This window comes from Gossypium raimondii, chromosome 13, assembly GCF_025698545.1.
Source record: "Gossypium raimondii isolate GPD5lz chromosome 13, ASM2569854v1, whole genome shotgun sequence".
Taxonomy (NCBI): Eukaryota; Viridiplantae; Streptophyta; class Magnoliopsida; order Malvales; family Malvaceae; genus Gossypium; species Gossypium raimondii.
The window spans coordinates 1,768,478-1,788,610 of NC_068577.1; the positions used below are offsets into that span (position 1 = coordinate 1,768,478).

Sequence of the window (20,133 nt, forward strand, 5' to 3'; positions counted from 1 at the left end):
ATATTACAAAAATATGCTAGGTTGGACTTGGGCCTTGAATGTTAAAGGCCAAGCCCAACCCCTACTTTAATTAAGCCTATTTTCTTTGTCCAAAACCATCATTCGAGTCTCATTTTTGTCTCAATCTTTACATATTTCGAAGCATTCGAGATTAAACAAAATAAACTACACCTATTCTCAACAATACCATTAATACTGTTGCTTATTTGTACACTAACAATTACATTTATTGTTCTAAATTTAGATAATTGAATCAAAATAAAAATTATATAAGTACAATTAAATTAAAAATAAATTTTGTTTTACGAATATAATTATACTAAATTACAAATGGCCAGACATATGCAAAAACCCAGATGCTAAAATTGACACATCATTTTTCAAACAAAAAAATTGACATAACTGATAAATTATGTGTCTTGAATCTCATCATTAGGTTCTCAACATTAGTGAATTTGTTTTCCACGTAAAATTTATGTAGTCATAACTTTCTTTTTTTATTAATTTGTGATCGTTTTTCTGCCATTATCGAATTTTATTATAACAATAATAATTTTGGAACAATGCAAAAGCATCAAAGCTTCTTCAGGTGATAATGAATCCATATGATAAAGTCCCAGTAAATAGAAAAGCAAAAGAAAAAAAAAACTATAGAATTTGCAGGCATAACACAAAGCTTATACAGAAACTGAAATGAAATGGAATTCAGCCCCTCATTTGCTCTTGTTCACTCAACAGTTGAGCAAAAACTGTAGTCATTGAAACACCAGCAAGTTCGCCTACGCTACCGGTTCGGCTGAACTCTAAGCTTGTTTCCGAGTGCCCGCCATGGCTGATTTCGGAAGAAAGCTCACCATTGTGATTGGTTTTTGTTTCATTCCCTTGAAGTTGAAGTGCAGACTCCAAGTTCCATAGGACATCTCCCATTGAAGGCCTATAAATTCCATATTTCCCCAAACATTTCTCAGTTATCTCCCAAGACTTGTTTAAAGACTCTTTTTATTTCACCAACAACACTAGGATCTACAATGTCTTCCAATCTCCCATTGCAGCGAGATTTCAATGCCCAGTCGACTAAATTCACCTTTTCTCTCGGAAGGATGGATCGATAACTGGCCTTCCACAAAGGACTTCAAGCAATTACTTTCTAATGAAGGAATAAAAATCATTGAGTTTTATTGTAGTATTGCAGAAAAGTTCTAGCGTATTCATTGAACAAATGCAATTTGTTGTGAGGAAATTTTACTAATACAGCTACAGTATCTGATTTCACAATGTGCTTGCTTGATTTGGGCATCTCTTTAAATTGTCAGAGTTCTTTCAGTATTTTTACAGTTTTGTCATTATCAAAAAGTTTGAGCATGGGTGCGCTTGTGGTTATATAAAATGTGGTATTATACGTAAAAATTTACTCGTGTAATCTATTTGTTCAGTCAAAAGTTTTGGTAATTGTTGTTAACTCTCTTGTGAAATACTTGGTGGAAGGAATTGAATAATGTCAACTGGAGACCTTCTGGAACTTGGGATTTAGAGGGTTTGTTATTATTTCTGAGAAGGTTCATGGTGTTTTGGCTCTTTTTTAAAATTTATTTTTACTGTATTAAACCAAAAAAAACAACTAATTAGTGAATGAATAAAAGTTCTTTTTATAAGTGTTAGAATAATTTTGCAGCAGTTATGTAACCATATCAAATCAGCTGTCATGCTTTACAAGTATGTTTTAGCATACTATGTAATCCTTCAACTTTTTTCTCAGATTTTGTCTCAACATAAATGTTCAATTGCTTGCTATATAAAGTCATCTTACAATTATCAAAATTGTAATTATCACTTTAATCACTATAATTTTAATTTTCATCTATGAAATTTCATATATTCAAAACTACATAATTAAAAGATTACTGTTAGCAGTTCTGGGTAGTGCATAATTTACTCTATAGGAAAATTTTATTTTTAATTGTATAATAACATCATCTTAATGAATATTTAAATATTATATAAATTTAAATTCAAATAAAATTTTAAAAAAGTTTTTATAATTTAAATACTTAAATATTTTAATACAGTATCAACAAATGCGTATAAAAGTAAATCCAAAAATAAAAGTAAAAAATAATTTTATATTTAAAATTCATAAATTATTTAAAATGAAATATAAACTTATACCTTTTACACTAGAGTCTCATGATGGTTGGCACAAATTTAGCTTGTAGTTACTGCCGAAATTGTTAAATTTAAACTCCAATAAATCTAAATGTTTGCCAACCAATAATTTTATATTTTAAAAAATATACATAAATACTAAATATAAAATAATGTTCCCACAATGAAATAATTTTAAAACATATGTACTAAATAACATTAGATAGTGCATTAACACTAATACTTTAAAATAGTAATAAATAACATAAAACAATTATACAATAAAACTATAAATGATTTAAAAAAAAGAAAATGCAAAAAACTTCTTCAGTGAAAACCTTACCAATCCGTTAAGCTATTTACAACTAGTTTACCATAACCAAACTACACTTTATAAACTCATTTCCTGTTCATGACATTACAACTTAGTCATTAAAAAAGTTGCCTCGTACCTTCAGTAATTAATTTTTTGTGTGGTATGTGTTTCGGAAAAGTCCATTATAACAATAATAATTTTGGAACAATGCAAAAGCATCAAAGCTTCTTCAGGTGATAATGAATCCATATGATAAAGTCCCAGTAAATAGAAAAGCAAAAGAAAAAAAAACTATAGAATTTGCAGGCATAACACAAAGCTTATACAGAAACTGAAATGAAATGGAATTCAGCCCTCATTTGCTCTTGTTCACTCAACAGTTGAGCAAAACTGTAGTCATTGAAACACCAGCAAGTTCGCCTACGCTACCGGTTCGGCTGAACTCTAAGCTTGTTTCCGAGTGCCCGCCATGGCTGATTTCGGAAGAAAGCTCACCATTGTGATTGGTTTTTGTTTCATTCCCTTGAAGTTGAAGTGCAGACTCCAAGTTCCATAGGACATCTCCCATTGAAGGCCTATAAATTCCATATTTCCCCAAACATTTCTCAGTTATCTCCCAAGACTTGTTTAAAGACTCTTTTTTTATTTCACCAACAACACTAGGATCTACAATGTCTTCCAATCTCCCATTGCAGCGAGATTTCAATGCCCAGTCGACTAAATTCACCTTTTCTCTCGGAAGGGATGGATCGATAACTGGCCTTCCACAAAGGACTTCAAGCAAAACTACCCCGAAGGAGTAAACATCTGATTTCTCTGTTAGTTTTTGCGTTGTCAAGTATTGCGGGTCGAGATATCCAAAGCTTCCTTTCACCGCCGTACTCACATGTGTCCGATCAATATCTGGACCGGTCATTGATAGACCGAAATCAGCAACTTTAGCCATGAAATTCAAGTCGAGTAGTATGTTAGCAGACTTGACATCGCGGTGAATTACTGACTTTGTTGAACCGATATGAAGATAGTGAAGTCCTTTGGCTGATCCAATACTTATCTCGAGCCTCTGTCTCCAACTCAAGCCTGGATGACTTGAGCCATATAGATGATTCTTGAGTGTCCCATTCTCCATGTACTCATAAATTATGATCATCTCATTGGAGGAGGTTTGTGCAGCTTCAATGCAAAGGATAAATTTTGATAAATCCAGTTTGTTGTTCAGTTCCAATGCTTCAGAGCGGTTCAAAAGCTAGTTGGAAGACCTATTTGGGAGTGCCAGCTTTATGGGGAAGACCTAAAAGTCAAGTGCTTGATGTGATTAAGGATAACATGATAGCAAAGATGAATTGGAAGCTAATGACTTTATCTGTTGGAGGAAAGGATACTCTAATTAAAGCTGTCGTGAGTGTTGTGCCAACCTATCTTATGTTTTGTTTCAAGTTCCCAAAAAAGTTGTGTGGTGAAATGAATTCAGTAGATAGTCGGTTTTGGTGGGGAAGTCAACAAGAGAAGGGTTCCATTCATTGGAAAAATTGGAGAAATATGACTTCTTTCTAAATTGGATGAAGGAATAAAATTTAAGGATTTGGAGATTTATGGAGAATGTTGCAAGAGCCTAATGCAATGTAGGTAAAGGTTTTAAAAGGTATATATTTTCCTAATAGTGGATTGATGGAAGCTAGAAAGGGAGGTCATGCTTCATGGGGTTAGAGTAGTCTGATTGAAGGGAAAATTTTTCTTGTTAATGAACTCCAATGACAGATTATGAATGGGGAATCAGTGGATATTTGGAGGGATAAATGGGTGCCAGGACTTGGGAAAGAACGTCTGAGTTTTGCTGGTCAGATTGATACTCCTCTTCCTAGGAGAGTGGCTGAATTGATAGTCAAGGAGGAAAGGGTTTGGGACTTATCTAGTATTGTTGACTAGTTAGAGGAGGAAGATGTTGAGGCAATTAAGGAAATTCAGATAAGTGGTGCTGGTGATGAGGATAGGATGGTGTAGCTTTCAAGTTAAAGCAGTTTCACAAATTAAAACATGAAACTGTGATGAAATTTATAAATAAAAACGTTTCAATATTAATAACTCTATTGTTGCACATCCCCACTTATAAATATCTCATTTCGTTGATCCATAGACACCTCGCCAACACAAACAAAGCAAATCCTTATAGGTCCTCTCCTACTAAAATCTAGTATAATGTCGATATCAAGAAAGTCATTGCTTATGTTTCTAAATTTAGCATTCATGGTTATGTTTGTCACAGCAGGAAACGTTCGACAGCTGTTGCCACCATTTCCATTTGCGCCAACGCCAGGCATAGCACCTTTTCAGCTTGGTGAAGTGCAAAATTGTTGGTCATCCCTTACCAAGATACAAGGCTGTATGACGGCTATATCTGATTCATTTTTCTATGGACAAATAGGTGCCATTGGCTCTGCTTGTTGCCGAGCCATTACTCGTATTAGTGATGATTGTTGGTCTAAAATGTTCCCTTTCAACCCTTTTTTCCCCCCTTTTATCAGGATCTTTTGTTCATCTCCAACACCACATGCAAGACCGATATTGAATGGCATTAGTGAACTGCTGCCGCCATTGTGGTCTCGAAGTGAAGTTGAAAAATGCTGGTCATCTCTTTCTAACGTTAATGGGTGTATTACGGAAATTTTTAAGTCACTTTCTGGTGGTACAATGCCTAGTCCTACTTGTTGCAATGCCATCATCAAACTCAATGACGATTGTTGGCCTAAATTGTTCCCTTTTAACCCACTCTTCCCTCCATTGTTGAAGAATTACTGTGGTGGCACAGCAGCAACACCTAAATGAACTAAATATCCTCAACTAGTTCAAGCCCTTACAAAGAGAACCGAATCAAATAGTAGAGGAAGAGATCCTATGCTTAGATGTTTTCTCAAGTATATTTAGGTTTCGTAAGGAGGAGGGTTTCATTTTGGTGTTTTTAGGGCTGACTGTTTATTCTTGATAATAAAAATTTGATTTTATATACCATCGTCATATAAATTCACGGGAATAAATTATATTAACATAATCTTAAATTTGAGTGAAATATAAGAATCAAAACTGAAATTCAATCATTCTTATATGATGTAAAAAAGTGATTAGAACTAAAATTTATGTGTTCATCGTTGAGGTTGAAAAATAGTTTTCAACCTAAACCATGATTTCAAATCAAAAGACTTGATAAACAAGTAGCTTTTCAAACCAAAGGTTTATTTTAAACTAAGATTTTAAGCATAAGCTTTTGACTTTTGGAAATGAAATTATCTTTTTGTCTCCTCATTCAACTTTTTATTTTACAGCATCATGATTAGATGTGTTCATAGGCCTAATATTTTTATCCAAATTTTTTCAAATTTCGGGTGGACTTTCGGACTTGGGTACGTGAACAAGTCCAGTCTAAAATAGACAATTTATCTTCCTAAAAGCACTTATAGATAATAATAGTAAACACCGTCAAAACTTTTAAATGCACTTTTTCATAATACTTTTTAAAAGTACTTTTCAATCTCAATGAAAAGCGAACTCTTTAGTCATTATATTTTCAAGAAAAAAAATTGGACAAATATATGTAAAGAAGACCTTAATACCTTCGTTATACCTAGAGGTGCTCATGGGTCAGGTTGGGCCAACCAAAATTTTAGGCTCGTTTGTTAGGTTCGATTGGCCCGAAAAGTTGGTCTAAAATTTTTTCCAAGCTCGGTCCAAATGAAAATGCTAAAACTCGGGTCTGGCCCAATCATATTAATTTTTAAATTATTTTTAAAAAATACATAATACATCAAAAATACTAAAAATATTAAAATAAATGTTTCCCAACAAATTGAAAATAAATTTTAAAAAATATGTGTACTTAAATAACATTAAGATAGGTGCAACTTAACAAGTAAATACTTCTAAAATAGTAATAAAATTAACAATAAAACAAGAGTTATACAATAACAACATAATAGTGACTGATAGTAAAATAGTGAAAAAAAGCAACAAGAAGAAAATAGCAACAAAACAGTAAAAAAAACTACAATTTTTTTCTTGCATATTCGGGCCGGGCCAAAAAAGCCTTACCCAATGTCCGGCCTGTTTTCTAAATGTGCCTTATTTTTTTACTCAAACCTATTTTTCGAGTCTATTTTTTACCTAAATCCTACCACTTTTTCTATAGACGGCCAACCCGACTCTAGTTATACCTTTGTTTTCATTGGAAGTTCGCTTCAACAACACTCTTTAGTACAAATATAAAAATATGTTAGACCTTCAATTTGTAGTTCAATTTTCTTCAAGATTAAATATAATTTTTTTCAGGTTTGTGGTTATTTTTTAATTAAAGGTGTTTATGAGTTGGATCAATTAGGGTCGGGCCTATATATATTATTAGTATACTATATTTATTTAAATTTGGGTCGACTTTAAATAGAGGCTCAAAATTTTACCTAAACTCGTTTATATTTGTAAATTATTAATCTAAGTCTGTTTTAATCCGGTTCAGTATCTTTTTGTAAACAAAAAGTACTTTTAATTTAATATTTTTTATTTTTTTCTTTTATTAAAATTTAAAATTTTTACAACTTAACATATTTTTTAATGTTTACATGGTATTTCATTATTACATATTTAATTTTATGTGATATAAATTACACAATATATGAAAATAAAATAAAAGTATATTACAAAAGTATGTTAGGTTGGACTCGGGCCTTGAATGTTAAAGGCCAAGCTCAACCCCTACTTTAATTAAGCCTATTTTCTTTGTCCAAAACCATCATTCGAGTCTCATTTTTGTCTCAATCTTTACATATTTCGAAGCATTCGAGATTAAACAAAATAAACTACACCTATTCTCAACAATACCATTAATACTGTTGCTTATTTGTACACTAACAATTACATTTATTGTTCTAAATTTAGATAATTGAATCAAAATAAAAATTATATAAGTACAATTAAATTAAAAACAAATTTTGTTTTACGAATATAATTATACTAAATTACAAATGGCCAGACATATGCAAAAACCCAGATGCTAAAATTGACACATCATTTTTCAAACAAAAAAATTGACATAAATGATAAAATTATGTGTCTTGAATCTCATCATTAGGTTCTCAACATTAATGAATTTGTTTTCCACGTAAAATTTATAGTCTTAACTTTCTTTTTTGATTAATTTGTGATCGTTCTTCTACCATTATCGACTTTTATTATAACAATAATAATTTTGGAACAATGCAAAAGCATCAAAGCTTCTTCAGGTGATAATGAATCCATATGATAAAATCCCAGTAAATAGAAAAGCAAAAGAAAAGAAAAACTATAGAGTTTGCAACCATAACACAAAGCTTATACAGAAACTGGAATGAAATGAAATTCAGCGCCTCATTTGCTCTTGTTCACTCAACAGTTGAGCAAAAACTGTAGTCATTGAAACACCAGCAAGTTCGCCTACGCTACCGGTTCGGCTGAACTCTAAGCTTGTTTCCGAGTGCCCGCCATGGCTGATTTCGGAAGAAAGCTCACCATTGTGATTGGTTTTTGTTTCATTCCCTTGAAGTTGAAGTGCAGACTCCAAGTTCCATAGGACATCTCCCATTGAAGGCCTATAAATTCCATATTTCCCCAAACATTTCTCAGTTATCTCCCAAAACTTGTTTAAAGACTCTTTTTTTATTTAACCAACAACACTAGGATCTACAATGTATTCCAATCTCCCATTGCAGCGAGATTTCAATGCCTAGTCGACTAAATTCACCTTTTCTCTCGGAAGGGATGGATCGATAACTGGCCTTCCACAAAGGACTTCAAGCAAAACTACACCGAAGGAGTAAACATCTGATTTCTCTGTTAGTTTTTGCGTTGTCAAGTATTGCGGGTCGAGATATCCAAAGCTTCCTTTCACCGCCGTACTCACATGTGTCCGATCAATATCTGGACCGGTCTTTGATAGACCGAAATCAGCAACTTTAGCCATGAAATTCTTGTCGAGTAGTATGTTAGCAGACTTGACATCCCGGTGAATTACTGACTTTGTTGAACCGATATGAAGATAGTGAAGTCCTTTGGCTGATCCAATGCTTATCTCGAGCCTCTGTCTCCAACTCAAGCCTGGATGACTTGAGCCATATAGATGATTCTTGAGTGTCCCATTCTCCATTTACTCATAAATTATGATCAGCTCATTGGAGGGGGTTTGTGCAGCTTCAATGCAAAGGATAAATTTTGATAAATCCAGTTTGTTGTTCAGTTCCAATGCTTCAGAGCGGTTCAAAAGCTAGTTGGAAGACCTATTTGGGAGTGCCAGCTTTATGGGGAAGACCTAAAAGTCAAGTGCTTGATGTGATTAAGGATAAAATGATAGCAAAGAAGAAGAATTGGAAGCTAATGACTTTATCTGTTGGAGGAAAGGATACTCTAATTAAAGCTGTTGTGAGTGTTGTGCCAACCTATCTTATGTTCTGTTTTAAGTTCCCAAAAAAGTTGTGTGGTGAAATGAATTCAGTAGATAGTCGGTTTTGGTGGGGAAGTCAACAAGAGAAGAGTTCCATTCATTGGAAAAATGTGACTTCTTTCTAAATTGGATGAAGGAATGAGATTTAAGGATTTGGAGATTTATGGAGAATGTTGCAAGAGCCTAATGCAATGTAGGTAAAGGTTTTAAAAGGTATATATTTTCCTAATAGTGGATTGATGGAAGCTAGAAAGGGTGGTCATGCTTCATGGAGTTAGTCTGATTGGAGGGAAATATTTTCTTGTTAATGAACTCCAATGACAGATTATGAATGGGGAATCAGTGGATATTTGGAGGGATAAATGGGTGCCAGGACTTGGGAAAGAACGTCTGAGTTTTGCTGGTCAGATTGATACTCCTCTTCCTAGGAGAGTGGCTGAATTGATAGTCAAGGAGGAAAGGGTTTGGGACTTATCTAGTATTGTTGACTAGTTAGAGGAGGAAGAGGTTGAGGCAATTAAGGAAATTCAGATAAGTGGTGCTGGTGATGAGGATAGGATGGTGTAGCTTTCAAGTTAAAGCAGTTTCACAAATTAAAACATGAAACTGTGATGAAATTTATAAATAAAAACGTTTCAATATTAATAACTCTATTGTTGCACATTCCCACTTATAAATATCTCATTTCGTTGATCCATAGACACCTCGCCAACACAAACAAAACAAATCCTTTTAAGGTCCTCTCCTACTAAAATCTAGTATAATGTCGATATCAAGAAAGTCATTGCTTATGTTTCTAAATTTAGCATTCATGGTTATGTTTGTCACAGCAGGAAACGTTCGACAGCTGTTGCCACCATCTCCATTTGCGCCAACGCCGGGCATAGCACCTTTTCAGCTTGGTGAAGTGCAAAATTGTTGGTCATCCCTTACCAAGATACAAGGCTGTATGACGGCGATATCTGATTCATTTTTCTACGGACAAATAGGTGCCATTGGCTCTGCTTGTTGCAAAGCCATTACTCGTATTAGTGATGACTGTTGGTCTAAAATGTTCCCTTTCAACCCTTTTTTCCCCCCTTTTCTCAGGATCTTTTGTTCATCTCCAACACCACATGCAAGACCGATATTGAATGGCATTAGCGAACTGCTGCCGCCATTGTGGTCTCGAAGTGAAGTTGAAAAATGCTGGTCATCTCTTTCTAACGTTAATGGGTGTATTATGGAAATTTTTAGGTCACTTTCTGGTGGTACAATGCCTAGTCCTACTTGTTGCAATGCCATCATCAAACTCAATGACGATTGTTGGCCTAAATTGTTCCCTTTTAACCCACTCTTCCCTCCATTGTTGAAGAATTACTGCGGTGGCACAGCAGCAACACCTAAATGAACTAAATATCCTCAACTAGTTCAAGCCCTTACAAAGAGAACCGAATCAAATAGTAGAGGAAGAGATCCTATGCTTAGATGTTTTCTCAAGTATATTTAGGTTTCGTAAGGAGGAGGGTTTCATTTTGGTGTATTTAGGGCTGACTGTTTATTCTTGATAATAAAAATTTGATTTTATATACCATCGTCATATAAATTTACGGGAATAAATTATATTAACATAATTTTAAATTTGAGTGTAATATAATAATCAAAACTGAAATTCAATCATTCTTATATGATGTAAAAAAATAATTAGAACTAAAATTTATGTGTTCATCGTTGAGGTTGAAAACAGTTTTCAACATAAACCATGATTTCAAATCAAAAGACTTGATAAACAAGTAGCTTTTCAAACCAAAAGTTTATTTTAAACTAAGATTTTAAGCATAAGCTTTTGATTTTTGGAAATGAAATTACCTTTTTGTCTCCTCATTAAATTTTTTATTTTACAGTATCATGTTTAGATGTGTTCATAGGCCAAGTCAGATCCGGGTCAAGCCTAAACATGATATCAACACACTTCATTCTTGTCCAAACCCCATTCGATCCTAGAATTTTACCCAAACCTACTAATATTTGTAAATAATTAACTCCAACCCATTTTAGACGGGCCCATATTATTTTTTTAAATAAAAACATATTTATATTATTTTTAAGTTAATGTTTAATAATTTTATATGCTTTTTTATTTACGAAAGTTTTAAATATAACCAATTTAAATTTTTTAAAATGTTTACATTATATTATTATAAACTACTACAAGTTTAATTTTTATATGTTATAAATTAAATAATATAAAATATTACAAACTTAAAATATGAGTCGAGCTTGAGCCTCGAATCTTTTAACCTTGAGCTCGTTTCATATTTTAAATAGACCTAATTTTTTTGCCCAAACCCATTTTCCAAGCCTAATATTTTTACCCAAACTCTTTCAAATTTCAAGTGTGCTTTCGGACTTGGGCACGTGAACAAGCCTAGTCTAAAATAGACAATTTATCTTCCTAAAAGCACTTATAGATAATAATAGTAAACACCATCAAATTTTTTAAATGCATTTTTTCATAATACTTTTTAAAAGTATTTTTCAATCTCAATGAAAAGCGGACCCTCTAGTCATTATATTTTCAGGAAAAAAAATGGACAAATATATGTAAAGAAGACATTAATACCTTCATTATACCTAGAGGTGCTCATGGGTCGGGTTGGGCCAACCAAAATTTTAGGCCCGTTTGCTAGGTTCGGCTCAGCACGAAAAATGGGCCTAAAATTTTGCCCAAGCCCGTCCCAAATAAAAATGCAAAAACTCGGGTCCGGCCAGACCATATTAATTTTTTATATTATTTTTAAAAAATACATAATACATTCAAAATACTAAAAATATTAAAATAAATATTTTCCAACAAATTGAAAATAAATTTAAAAAATATGTGTATTTAAATAACACTAAGATATGTGTAACTTAACAAGTAAATACTTCTAAAATAAAATTAACAATAAAATAAGAGTTATACAATAACAACATAATAGTGAAATAATAGTAAAATAGTGAAAAAAAAACAAGAAGAACAGTTTTTTTCTTGCATATTCGGGCAGGACCAAAAAAACCTTACCCAATGCCCCGTTTGTTTTCTAAATGTGCTATATTTTTACCCAACCCGACTCTAGTTATACCTTTTATACATATATATTAGCAAAGTTTTGTTTTCGTTGGAAATTCACTTCAACAGCACTCTTTAGTACAAGTATAAAAATATCTTAGACCTTCAATTTGTAGATCAATTTTCTTCAAGATTAAATATAAATTTTTTTTAGGTTTGTGGTTATTTTTTAATTAAAGGTGTTTATGAGTCGGATCAATTAGGGCGGGCCTATATATATTATTAGTATACTATATTTATTTAAATTTGGGTCGACTTTAAATATAGGTTCAAAATTTTACTTAAATTCGTTTATATTTGTAAATGATTAATCTAAGCCCGTTTTAGGTTAGCTAGTTTTTTTGTAAACAAAAAGTACTTTTAATTTAATATTTTTATTTTATTTTTTCTTTTATTAAAATTTAAAATTTTATATCTTAACATATTTTTTAATGTTTACATGGTATTACATTATTACATATTTAATTTTATGTGATATAAATTATATAATATATGAAAATAAAATAAAATTATATTACAAAAGTATAAAAATATGCTAGGTTAGACTCAGGCCTTGAATGTTAAAGGCCAAGCCCGACCCCTACTTTAATTAAACATATTTTCTTTGACCAGACCCATCATTCAAGTCTCATTTTTGTCTCAATCCTTACATATTTTGAAGCCTTCGAGATTAGACAGAATAAACTACATATACTCCCAACAATACCATTAATACCGCTGCTTATTTGTACACTAACAATTATATTTATTGTTCTAAATTTAGATAATTGAATCAAAATAAAAATTATATGGGTATAATTAAATTAAAAACAAATTTTGTTTTAAGAATATAATTATACTAAATTACAAATGGCCAGACATATGCAAAACCCAGATGCCAAAATTGACACATCATTTTTCAAATAGAAATATTGACATAACTGATAAAATTATGTGTCTTGAATCTCATCATTAGGTTCTCAACATTAGTGAATTTGTTTTCCACGTAAAATCTATGTAGTCTTAATTTTCTTTTTTTATTAATTTGTGATCGTTCTTTTGCCATTATCGACTTTTATTATAACAATAATAATTTTGGAACAATGCAAAAGCATCAAAGCTTCTTCAGCTGATAATGAATCCATATGATAAAATCCCAGTAAATAGAAGAGCAAAAGAAAAGAAAAAAACTATAGAATTTGCAACCATAACACAAAGCTTATGCAGAAACTGGAATGAAATGAAATTCAGCCCCTCATTTGCTCTTGTTCACTCAACAGTTGAGCAAAAACTGTAGTCATTGAAACACCAGCAAGTTCGCCTACGCTACCGGTTCGGCTGAACTCTAAGCTTGTTTCCGAGTGCCCGCCATGGCTGATTTCGGAAGAAAGCTCACCATTGTGATTGGTTTTTGTTTCATTCCCTTGAAGTTGAAGTGCAGACTCCAAGTTCCATAGGACATCTCCCATTGAAGGCCTACAAATTCCATATTTCCCCAAACATTTCTCAGTTATCTCCCAAAACTTGTTTAAAGACTCTTTTTTTATTTCACCAACAACACTAGGATCTACAATGTCTTCCAATCTCCCATTGCGGTGAGATTTCAATGCCCAGTCGACTAAATTCACTTTTTCTCTCGGAAGGGATGGATCGATAACTGGCCTTCCACAAAGGACTTCAAGCAAAACTACCCCGAAGGAGTAAATATCTGATTTCTCTGTTAGTTTTTGCGTTGTCAAGTATTCCGGGTCGAGATATCCAAAGCTTCCTTTCACCGCCGTACTCACATGTGTCCGATCAATATCTGGACCGGTCTTTGATAGACCGAAATCAGCAACTTTAGCCATGAAATTCTTGTCGAGTAGTATGTTAGCAGACTTGACATCGCGGTGAATTATTGACTTTGTTGAACCGGTATGAAGATAGTGAAGTCCTTTGGCTGATCCAATGCTTATCTCGAGCCTCTGTCTCCAACTCAAGCCTGGATGACTTGAGCCATATAGATGATTCTTGAGTGTCCCATTCTCCATGTACTCATAAATTATGATCATCTCATTGTTTTCATCACAGTAACCGATCAAAGATACTAAATGGCGGTGCCGGAACTGAGATAACATTTCGATCTCGGTCCGGAATTCTACGAGACCTTGACTCGATTGCGGAGTTCCCCTCTTGACTGCAACTTCGGTTTCATCTCTCAATACTCCTTTATAAACTTTACCGAAACCGCCAACCCCAATAACCAAATTTTCACTGAAATTATCAGTGGCCTCTACGAGCTCTATGAAAGGAAAGCGGGCAGTCCCATTGGAGTATACACTTCCTGTCATAGGAATATTTTGTCCTCCACCCCCTGAATCCGGCTTTCTTCTTCTTCTTCTTCGGCAGAAAAGGAAGACAAGTGCAGCCAAAACAACGAAAACAAACAATCCAACAGCCACACCAACTATTAGTGTTGTCTTGGAAGTTCTTGAGGGGACAACTTCAGAGACATCAAGCCTACCCTTATCATTATTTATTTTCATGATCTCCAAACCATTGAGAATGACACTAGGGAAGTTGACTATATTCGAGGAACCGACGCTTACATTAAGCTTGCGACTTGCACTGGCCCTTGTGTAGACATCCATGAAATATGGAGCACCTAAAACATGTGATGTCTGAGAACCAAGATCAAGATGACCTGCTGAATGTGTATTGATGAAAATCTCAAGAAAGACACCTTGCTGAGTAGAATTACTTACGATATCGCAAAAATGAAGGCGGACAGCATAATCGAACCCCGGGTCAACATCAAAGCTCCATGTCAAGTTCGCATTAAGGTTCGGGTCATCCAAGTTAAACCGAGTGGCAGTGCCATATACAGAAGCTGGAGCAACATCTTCAGTCACCAATCCTCCAGTAAAATTAACAGCTGAGACATTTGACACAAATGATCCTAGATTTTTGTCTATCAAATATGAATCATCTGAAACCCAAAGTCTCCATAAGGTATCATTTTGTGGAAGCACTGTTGAATTCCCCATATCCACCCTTGCAACTGTCTCCAATGCAAGTTCCCTCAAGCTTTTCTTATCGCCTTTCCGATCGACTGTTTTAGCTTCTTCGGGAACGACATTCTCAGGGATCGAAAGAACTTCCAAGGCATTAATGAAAGCAAATGACTTGGAATCAGGGATAAAACTAAGAACCAGGTTATTAGAAGTAATTTTTAAGCAGTATTCCTTAACAACAGAAACATTCCCTGATTGGGGTTCTCTAGTAAGGCTAAAGTTTTGAGCTGAAACAGAGAATTTAGCCTTGCTCATATCATACTTTTGGAATACAAATGGAAAGAAATGAAGGCGAATCCAGTGCCTCCCTTGTTCTTTGATTGAAAAGCTGTAATGGGAAGGTCCATTGAAGATTCTAGCAGTTTGATACAGTGTTGAATCATAGTAAAGTGAGATGGAGTTCGAACTAGAATTGGCAAAAATATGCTCTGGGGTTGAAAGTGTATGAGATGAAGTATTTGTATTATCAGCTACAAACTCTCGAACACCTATTGATCTATTTTTGAAGGATCCACAATCTATCAAATAGTTATCTACAGGGTTGAATCCTAGTGAAAGATTAAGTAAACAATAGAGAAATGAAATCCCAAAAACCAATCTAAAATTCCCAAGATTCTCCATGAGAGAACAAACTGCACTTAAAAATGGAATATATATATATATAAACCTAACAAACTATAACACAAAAAGAAGCTAACCTGAGATTTGTAGATAAGAAAACTGATGAGCTAAGTACTTGTTAAAAAAAAAAACAGTAAACAAAAATCAATGAAAAGACTGATAAAAAGAAGGGGGAAAAAACCCAATTTGAAGAAAGGAACAAAAACAAAGAAAGATAATATCACATTACGAAAGTAATGAGGTTCATAAGCTGTTCAAAACTTGAAATTATCTTTCAGAACAACTTATAGGAAAGAAACAGGTAATGAGAAAAAGACTAGAAAAAGTTGATGGTTTAATTAATTGAGTAGAAAAAGGCAAAATAAATATAATAAATAAATGAAAAGGAATGAAAATCTGGGTCAAAAGGATTTGAAAGTTTGAATAAGAAGTAGATATAATTGAAGTACGAGAGGAGGACAGCTATGGAGGGTGGCAGAGTCCCTCACCTTCCTCCCGTGCCGAAGTTAAATACTGTCTGCTTTTTGTTAAAATTTAAAACTTACATTTTACCCATTTTATTTAAAAAATAGATAAATTAGTCCTTATATATTAGATCAAATAATAAATTAAATTTTCTTTTTAAATTTAATCAATTTTTACTGTTAAAAACTGGTTCTTGTACGTTAGCATGAGGTATACATGGCATACTACGTGTTATTATCTAGTTATTTTATCAATCACGTTAATTTTAACCATATAAATAGATAATTTTTTTAATGAAATAATCAATTTACTCTTTGGTTTAACATATATATGGACTAATTTGTTCATTTTTTTAGTAGAGGGCAAATGTAATCTAATTTCTAGTACAGGGCCTCTACAATACTTTTAACATTTTATATTTCAAAAATAAATTAAAAATGTTAATTTATAAAATCCTAAATTATATTTACAATAGAATAATATTTTTATTATTAAATTTTATATATTAGAAATATATTTTATGAAAAGTTGAATGAATTTGAAATCAAATTTTGAAGACGATATTATTAGAAACGAAATTTATGAACCTAAAAAGGAGTTGTATTCGTGAATTATAAAGTCGAGAGATACGGTGGTTGTAAAAAAACATTTAACACTAAGATGAATTAATAGCTAAAAAATTGAATTTAATTATTTTTTGTAATATTTTAATTATTTAATTAATTTATTAATTTAAATAATAGTAATATTAAAATAATATTTTTATATAATATTGAAGGTGAGGTGGAATGAGAAGGTTCGAACTTGTGTTACAAGACCTTAATCACCGCTACATATAAATCTAGACTAGTATAGTATTAATATAGCTAAAAGTATTATAGAGGCCCTTATACTAGGAGTCAGATTACATTTTGTCCCTCTATTTAAAATGAGTAAATTAGTCATTGTACATTAGATCAAAGAGCAAATTAGTCATTTCTATTAAAATTTTCATCTATTTGTACTGTTAAATATTAGCGTGCTTAACATAATAGCCAAACAGTGACACGTGATGTGTCATGTATACATCATATTGACATACAAAGACCAATTTTTAATAGTAGAAATATATAGAATTTTTAACAGAAGAACTAATGTACAAAGACTAACTTTCTCAATTTCTGAATCGAGAAAGTAAAATATAATTTGATTCCTAGTATAAAAACTTTAACGATACCTTTATCTATTATAATATTATCTTTTATCAAAAGAATAATATTATAATGTTAACGAATAAAGGTACATGTTTGAACGAAAAATTCATGGTTTGATTACAACTTGGACCCACAATTTTAATTTTATTATTTTAAGTATTTTGTCTTTTTGGTTAATAATTACGTTTCATAATTTTATTTTGAAAATACAATAAAAACCAAATTTGCCAGTTACAGTTTTGAAAACATATTTTCTTTTTCCCTTGTAAAACACGTTTTTTTTTCTGTTTTGTATATTTTAAAATTTTATGGGTAATTTATTAAAATAGTCACTTTTATTTAGCTCAGGTTACATATTAGTCACTTATGTTTGAAATATTACGTTTTAGTTACTTACGTTAACGTGTTGTAACATTTTAGTCACTGAGCCATTAATTATCGTTAACGGCGTAACAATAAGCTGACATAACATATTTTTACACAATTGGTCCTCATATTTTTTTGTTTTGAGCAATTTAATTTTTTTGCTTTTATGTTCTTTTCTTTTTCATTCTCTTATGTTTCTTCCTCTGTTTCCTTCCCTTCTCCATCTCTTTTAATGTAGTTTTTTCTATATTTTCTCTTTGTTAAAACTAAAGGGAAGAAAAAAAGAAAAAAAGAGATAAAAGAAAAAATTAAATTGTTCAAAAAATAAAAGTATAAGGACTAGTTTTAACAAATGGAAAACATAGAAAAACTAAGTTAAAAGAGATGAAGAAGAGAAGAAAACAAAGGAGAAGCGAAGATAATAAAAATAAAGAAAAGATTTAAATTACTCAAAGCGAAAAAATATTATGACCAATTGTATAATTTAACTTAAAATTTTATTTAAAATAATAATTTAACGTGTCACATCAATTTATCGTTACAATCGTTAATGATAAATAACAATTTAGTGACTAAAATATAATGTGAGGTAAATAAAATAAATATTTTAATAGTTTACCTAAATTTAAAAATAAAATTATCGCTGTCAGAAAATAAAAATAAATGTAAAGATGAACTAAAATATTTATTTTAATAAAGAGGATAATTTTATTTATTTATTTTATTTATTAGTATATTCATATATAATTTTTAATGAAACATCCCATTGATGCTGTTTTTATTTCTTGTCGCTATCGAAATGATGTGAAAAACGCGTTTTCTAAATCAAACGGCGCTAATGACGGCAAAAAGAAAACATCCTCTGCGGCTTCTTTTTAATACCCAAACAAATTGAACAGTACAACAATCTTATGATGCATTTATAGAATTATAAAAAACAAAATTTAAACACAAATTATTTTAATGAAGGGAGGATATTTTCATAATTTTTCTAATCGAGTTATGTCCGGTTAACTAATGACATTAACTCAGCCAATAACTTAAATAATATTATAAATACTAGAAATTTTACTGCACTTGTATGCATGTAAAAATTACAAATTCAGAACACAAATGTCTGTTGAAAAATAACTTATTTGGCGAGAGTATATAAAAGTATGAAAAGACTAAAAGGTCATCAAAATAATAATAGTAGTCATTTAATAAATGGGTATATTAGTCATTTCCTAGCTGAGTTGGTACTCGGTTAACCAGTGACACCAACTCAGTCAAGAGTTTTATTAATAGTATAAATATTTTAATTTGATTATTTTTAGCTGTGTTTCATTATATATTGAAAATTTTTAATATTTATTTTTGTAATTGCTTTTATAATTATATTAACTTTTTACTTAGTATAAAATTTTCAAAAATGAAAGTGTTGAATATAATAAGTAGATATTAATGTTGAAAATATTAAATTGATTTTATTTTCAAAATCTTGTTTATAAAATAAATTATTTCTATCTTATTAAAATAAAATTTTCAAATTATTAACTTTAATTTTATCCAAAACTAAAATAAATAATACCATATTAATAATATTAAAATTATGAAATAATTAATTTTAAAATTCAAAATTTACTATTATCAAACAAAATAATTATATAGAGTGCTTATTTTTACTAATATATAAAATAGTTTTATAATATAAATTTTCTGCTTATAAAATTCAGTTTATCAAATAAATACTTTTCAATTTTAAAATTGCAATTTTGATCAAACGATAATTGTTAATCTTATTAAGTTAAATTATTCTATTTTCAATTTTTATGCAAACAAACAAATTATCACATGTATAATTTCATGTTAACTTGTTATTTTCACATAATACTCATAAAGCTACATTATTTTAGTTTATAGATTTAATAGCTATCATTTATCGAATTGAAGTTTGAAATTTTGAAAAGTATATGTGCTAAAAATGATCAAATTAGATAACATGGATTAAATCCACAATTTAAGAGGACCAAGAATGTAATTTGACCTAATGGATTAATTGATTCAATTTGGTTTAGGATTAAAATTTAAAAAGTGTAAAGACTAAAAATGAATAATTTAAAAATCACAGGACAAAATTTGGCCAAATCATAGTATAGGGATTACATCCTCAATTTATACAGAGTATAGGAACTAATATCAAATTTTGACCCATAATTGTATAACTGTATCGCATATATCAATCCCATAAACCATGTTTATGGGATGTGTTAATTATGTGGAGGATATCTAACCCATTAACGAAGATCATATCACTTGAGAAACACATTTGGAGGATCGGAGAACCTTATCTAATCCCTTAGATCATGAATATTGGATTGGATTGCAACACTGTATATCCTTAGCTACCAAGAGTCCATATTTACTTTGATCTTTATTAGTATATTATATTCGGTTGTTTTATAGGGATT

General features: G+C 31.3%; 3 protein-coding genes across 3 annotated transcripts; 1 reads left to right on the forward strand and 2 right to left on the reverse strand.

The window, feature by feature from the left end:
* Positions 1-2,831: 2,831 nt before the first annotated feature.
* On the reverse strand, positions 2,832-8,621 carry LOC128036021 (probable receptor-like protein kinase At2g39360). The gene is made up of 2 exons (XM_052626520.1): positions 8,220-8,621; positions 2,832-3,185 (listed from the first exon to the last, which is right to left on the reverse strand). Exons 1-2 carry the CDS (start codon positions 8,619-8,621, stop codon positions 2,832-2,834), a joined length of 756 nt encoding a protein of 251 aa, XP_052482480.1.
* A 1,057-nt stretch (positions 8,622-9,678) lies between these two features.
* Positions 9,679-10,305, forward strand: LOC105785062 (egg cell-secreted protein 1.3). Its single transcript, XM_012610993.2, has one exon. It carries the CDS (start codon positions 9,679-9,681, stop codon positions 10,303-10,305), a length of 627 nt encoding a protein of 208 aa, XP_012466447.1.
* Positions 10,306-13,093: 2,788 nt separating this feature from the next.
* On the reverse strand, positions 13,094-15,798 carry LOC105783686 (probable receptor-like protein kinase At5g59700). The gene has a single exon (XM_052625900.1). It carries the CDS (start codon positions 15,657-15,659, stop codon positions 13,233-13,235), a length of 2,427 nt encoding a protein of 808 aa, XP_052481860.1. The 5' UTR covers positions 15,660-15,798; the 3' UTR covers positions 13,094-13,232.
* Positions 15,799-20,133: the final 4,335 nt, after the last annotated feature.

Excerpts from the sequence above, each read along its gene's own strand:
- LOC128036021 (XM_052626520.1), bottom strand. The coding sequence starts at position 8,621 with ATGGAGAATGGGACACTCAAGAATCATCTATATGGCTCAAGTCATCCA. Across the intron at positions 3,186-8,219 it reads CATCCCTTCCGAGAGAAAAG|GTGAATTTAGTCGACTGGGC; the intron begins GTGAATTTAGTC and ends CCGAGAGAAAAG.
- LOC105785062 (XM_012610993.2), top strand. The coding sequence starts at position 9,679 with ATGTCGATATCAAGAAAGTCATTGCTTATGTTTCTAAATTTAGCATTC.
- LOC105783686 (XM_052625900.1), bottom strand. The coding sequence starts at position 15,659 with ATGGAGAATCTTGGGAATTTTAGATTGGTTTTTGGGATTTCATTTCTC.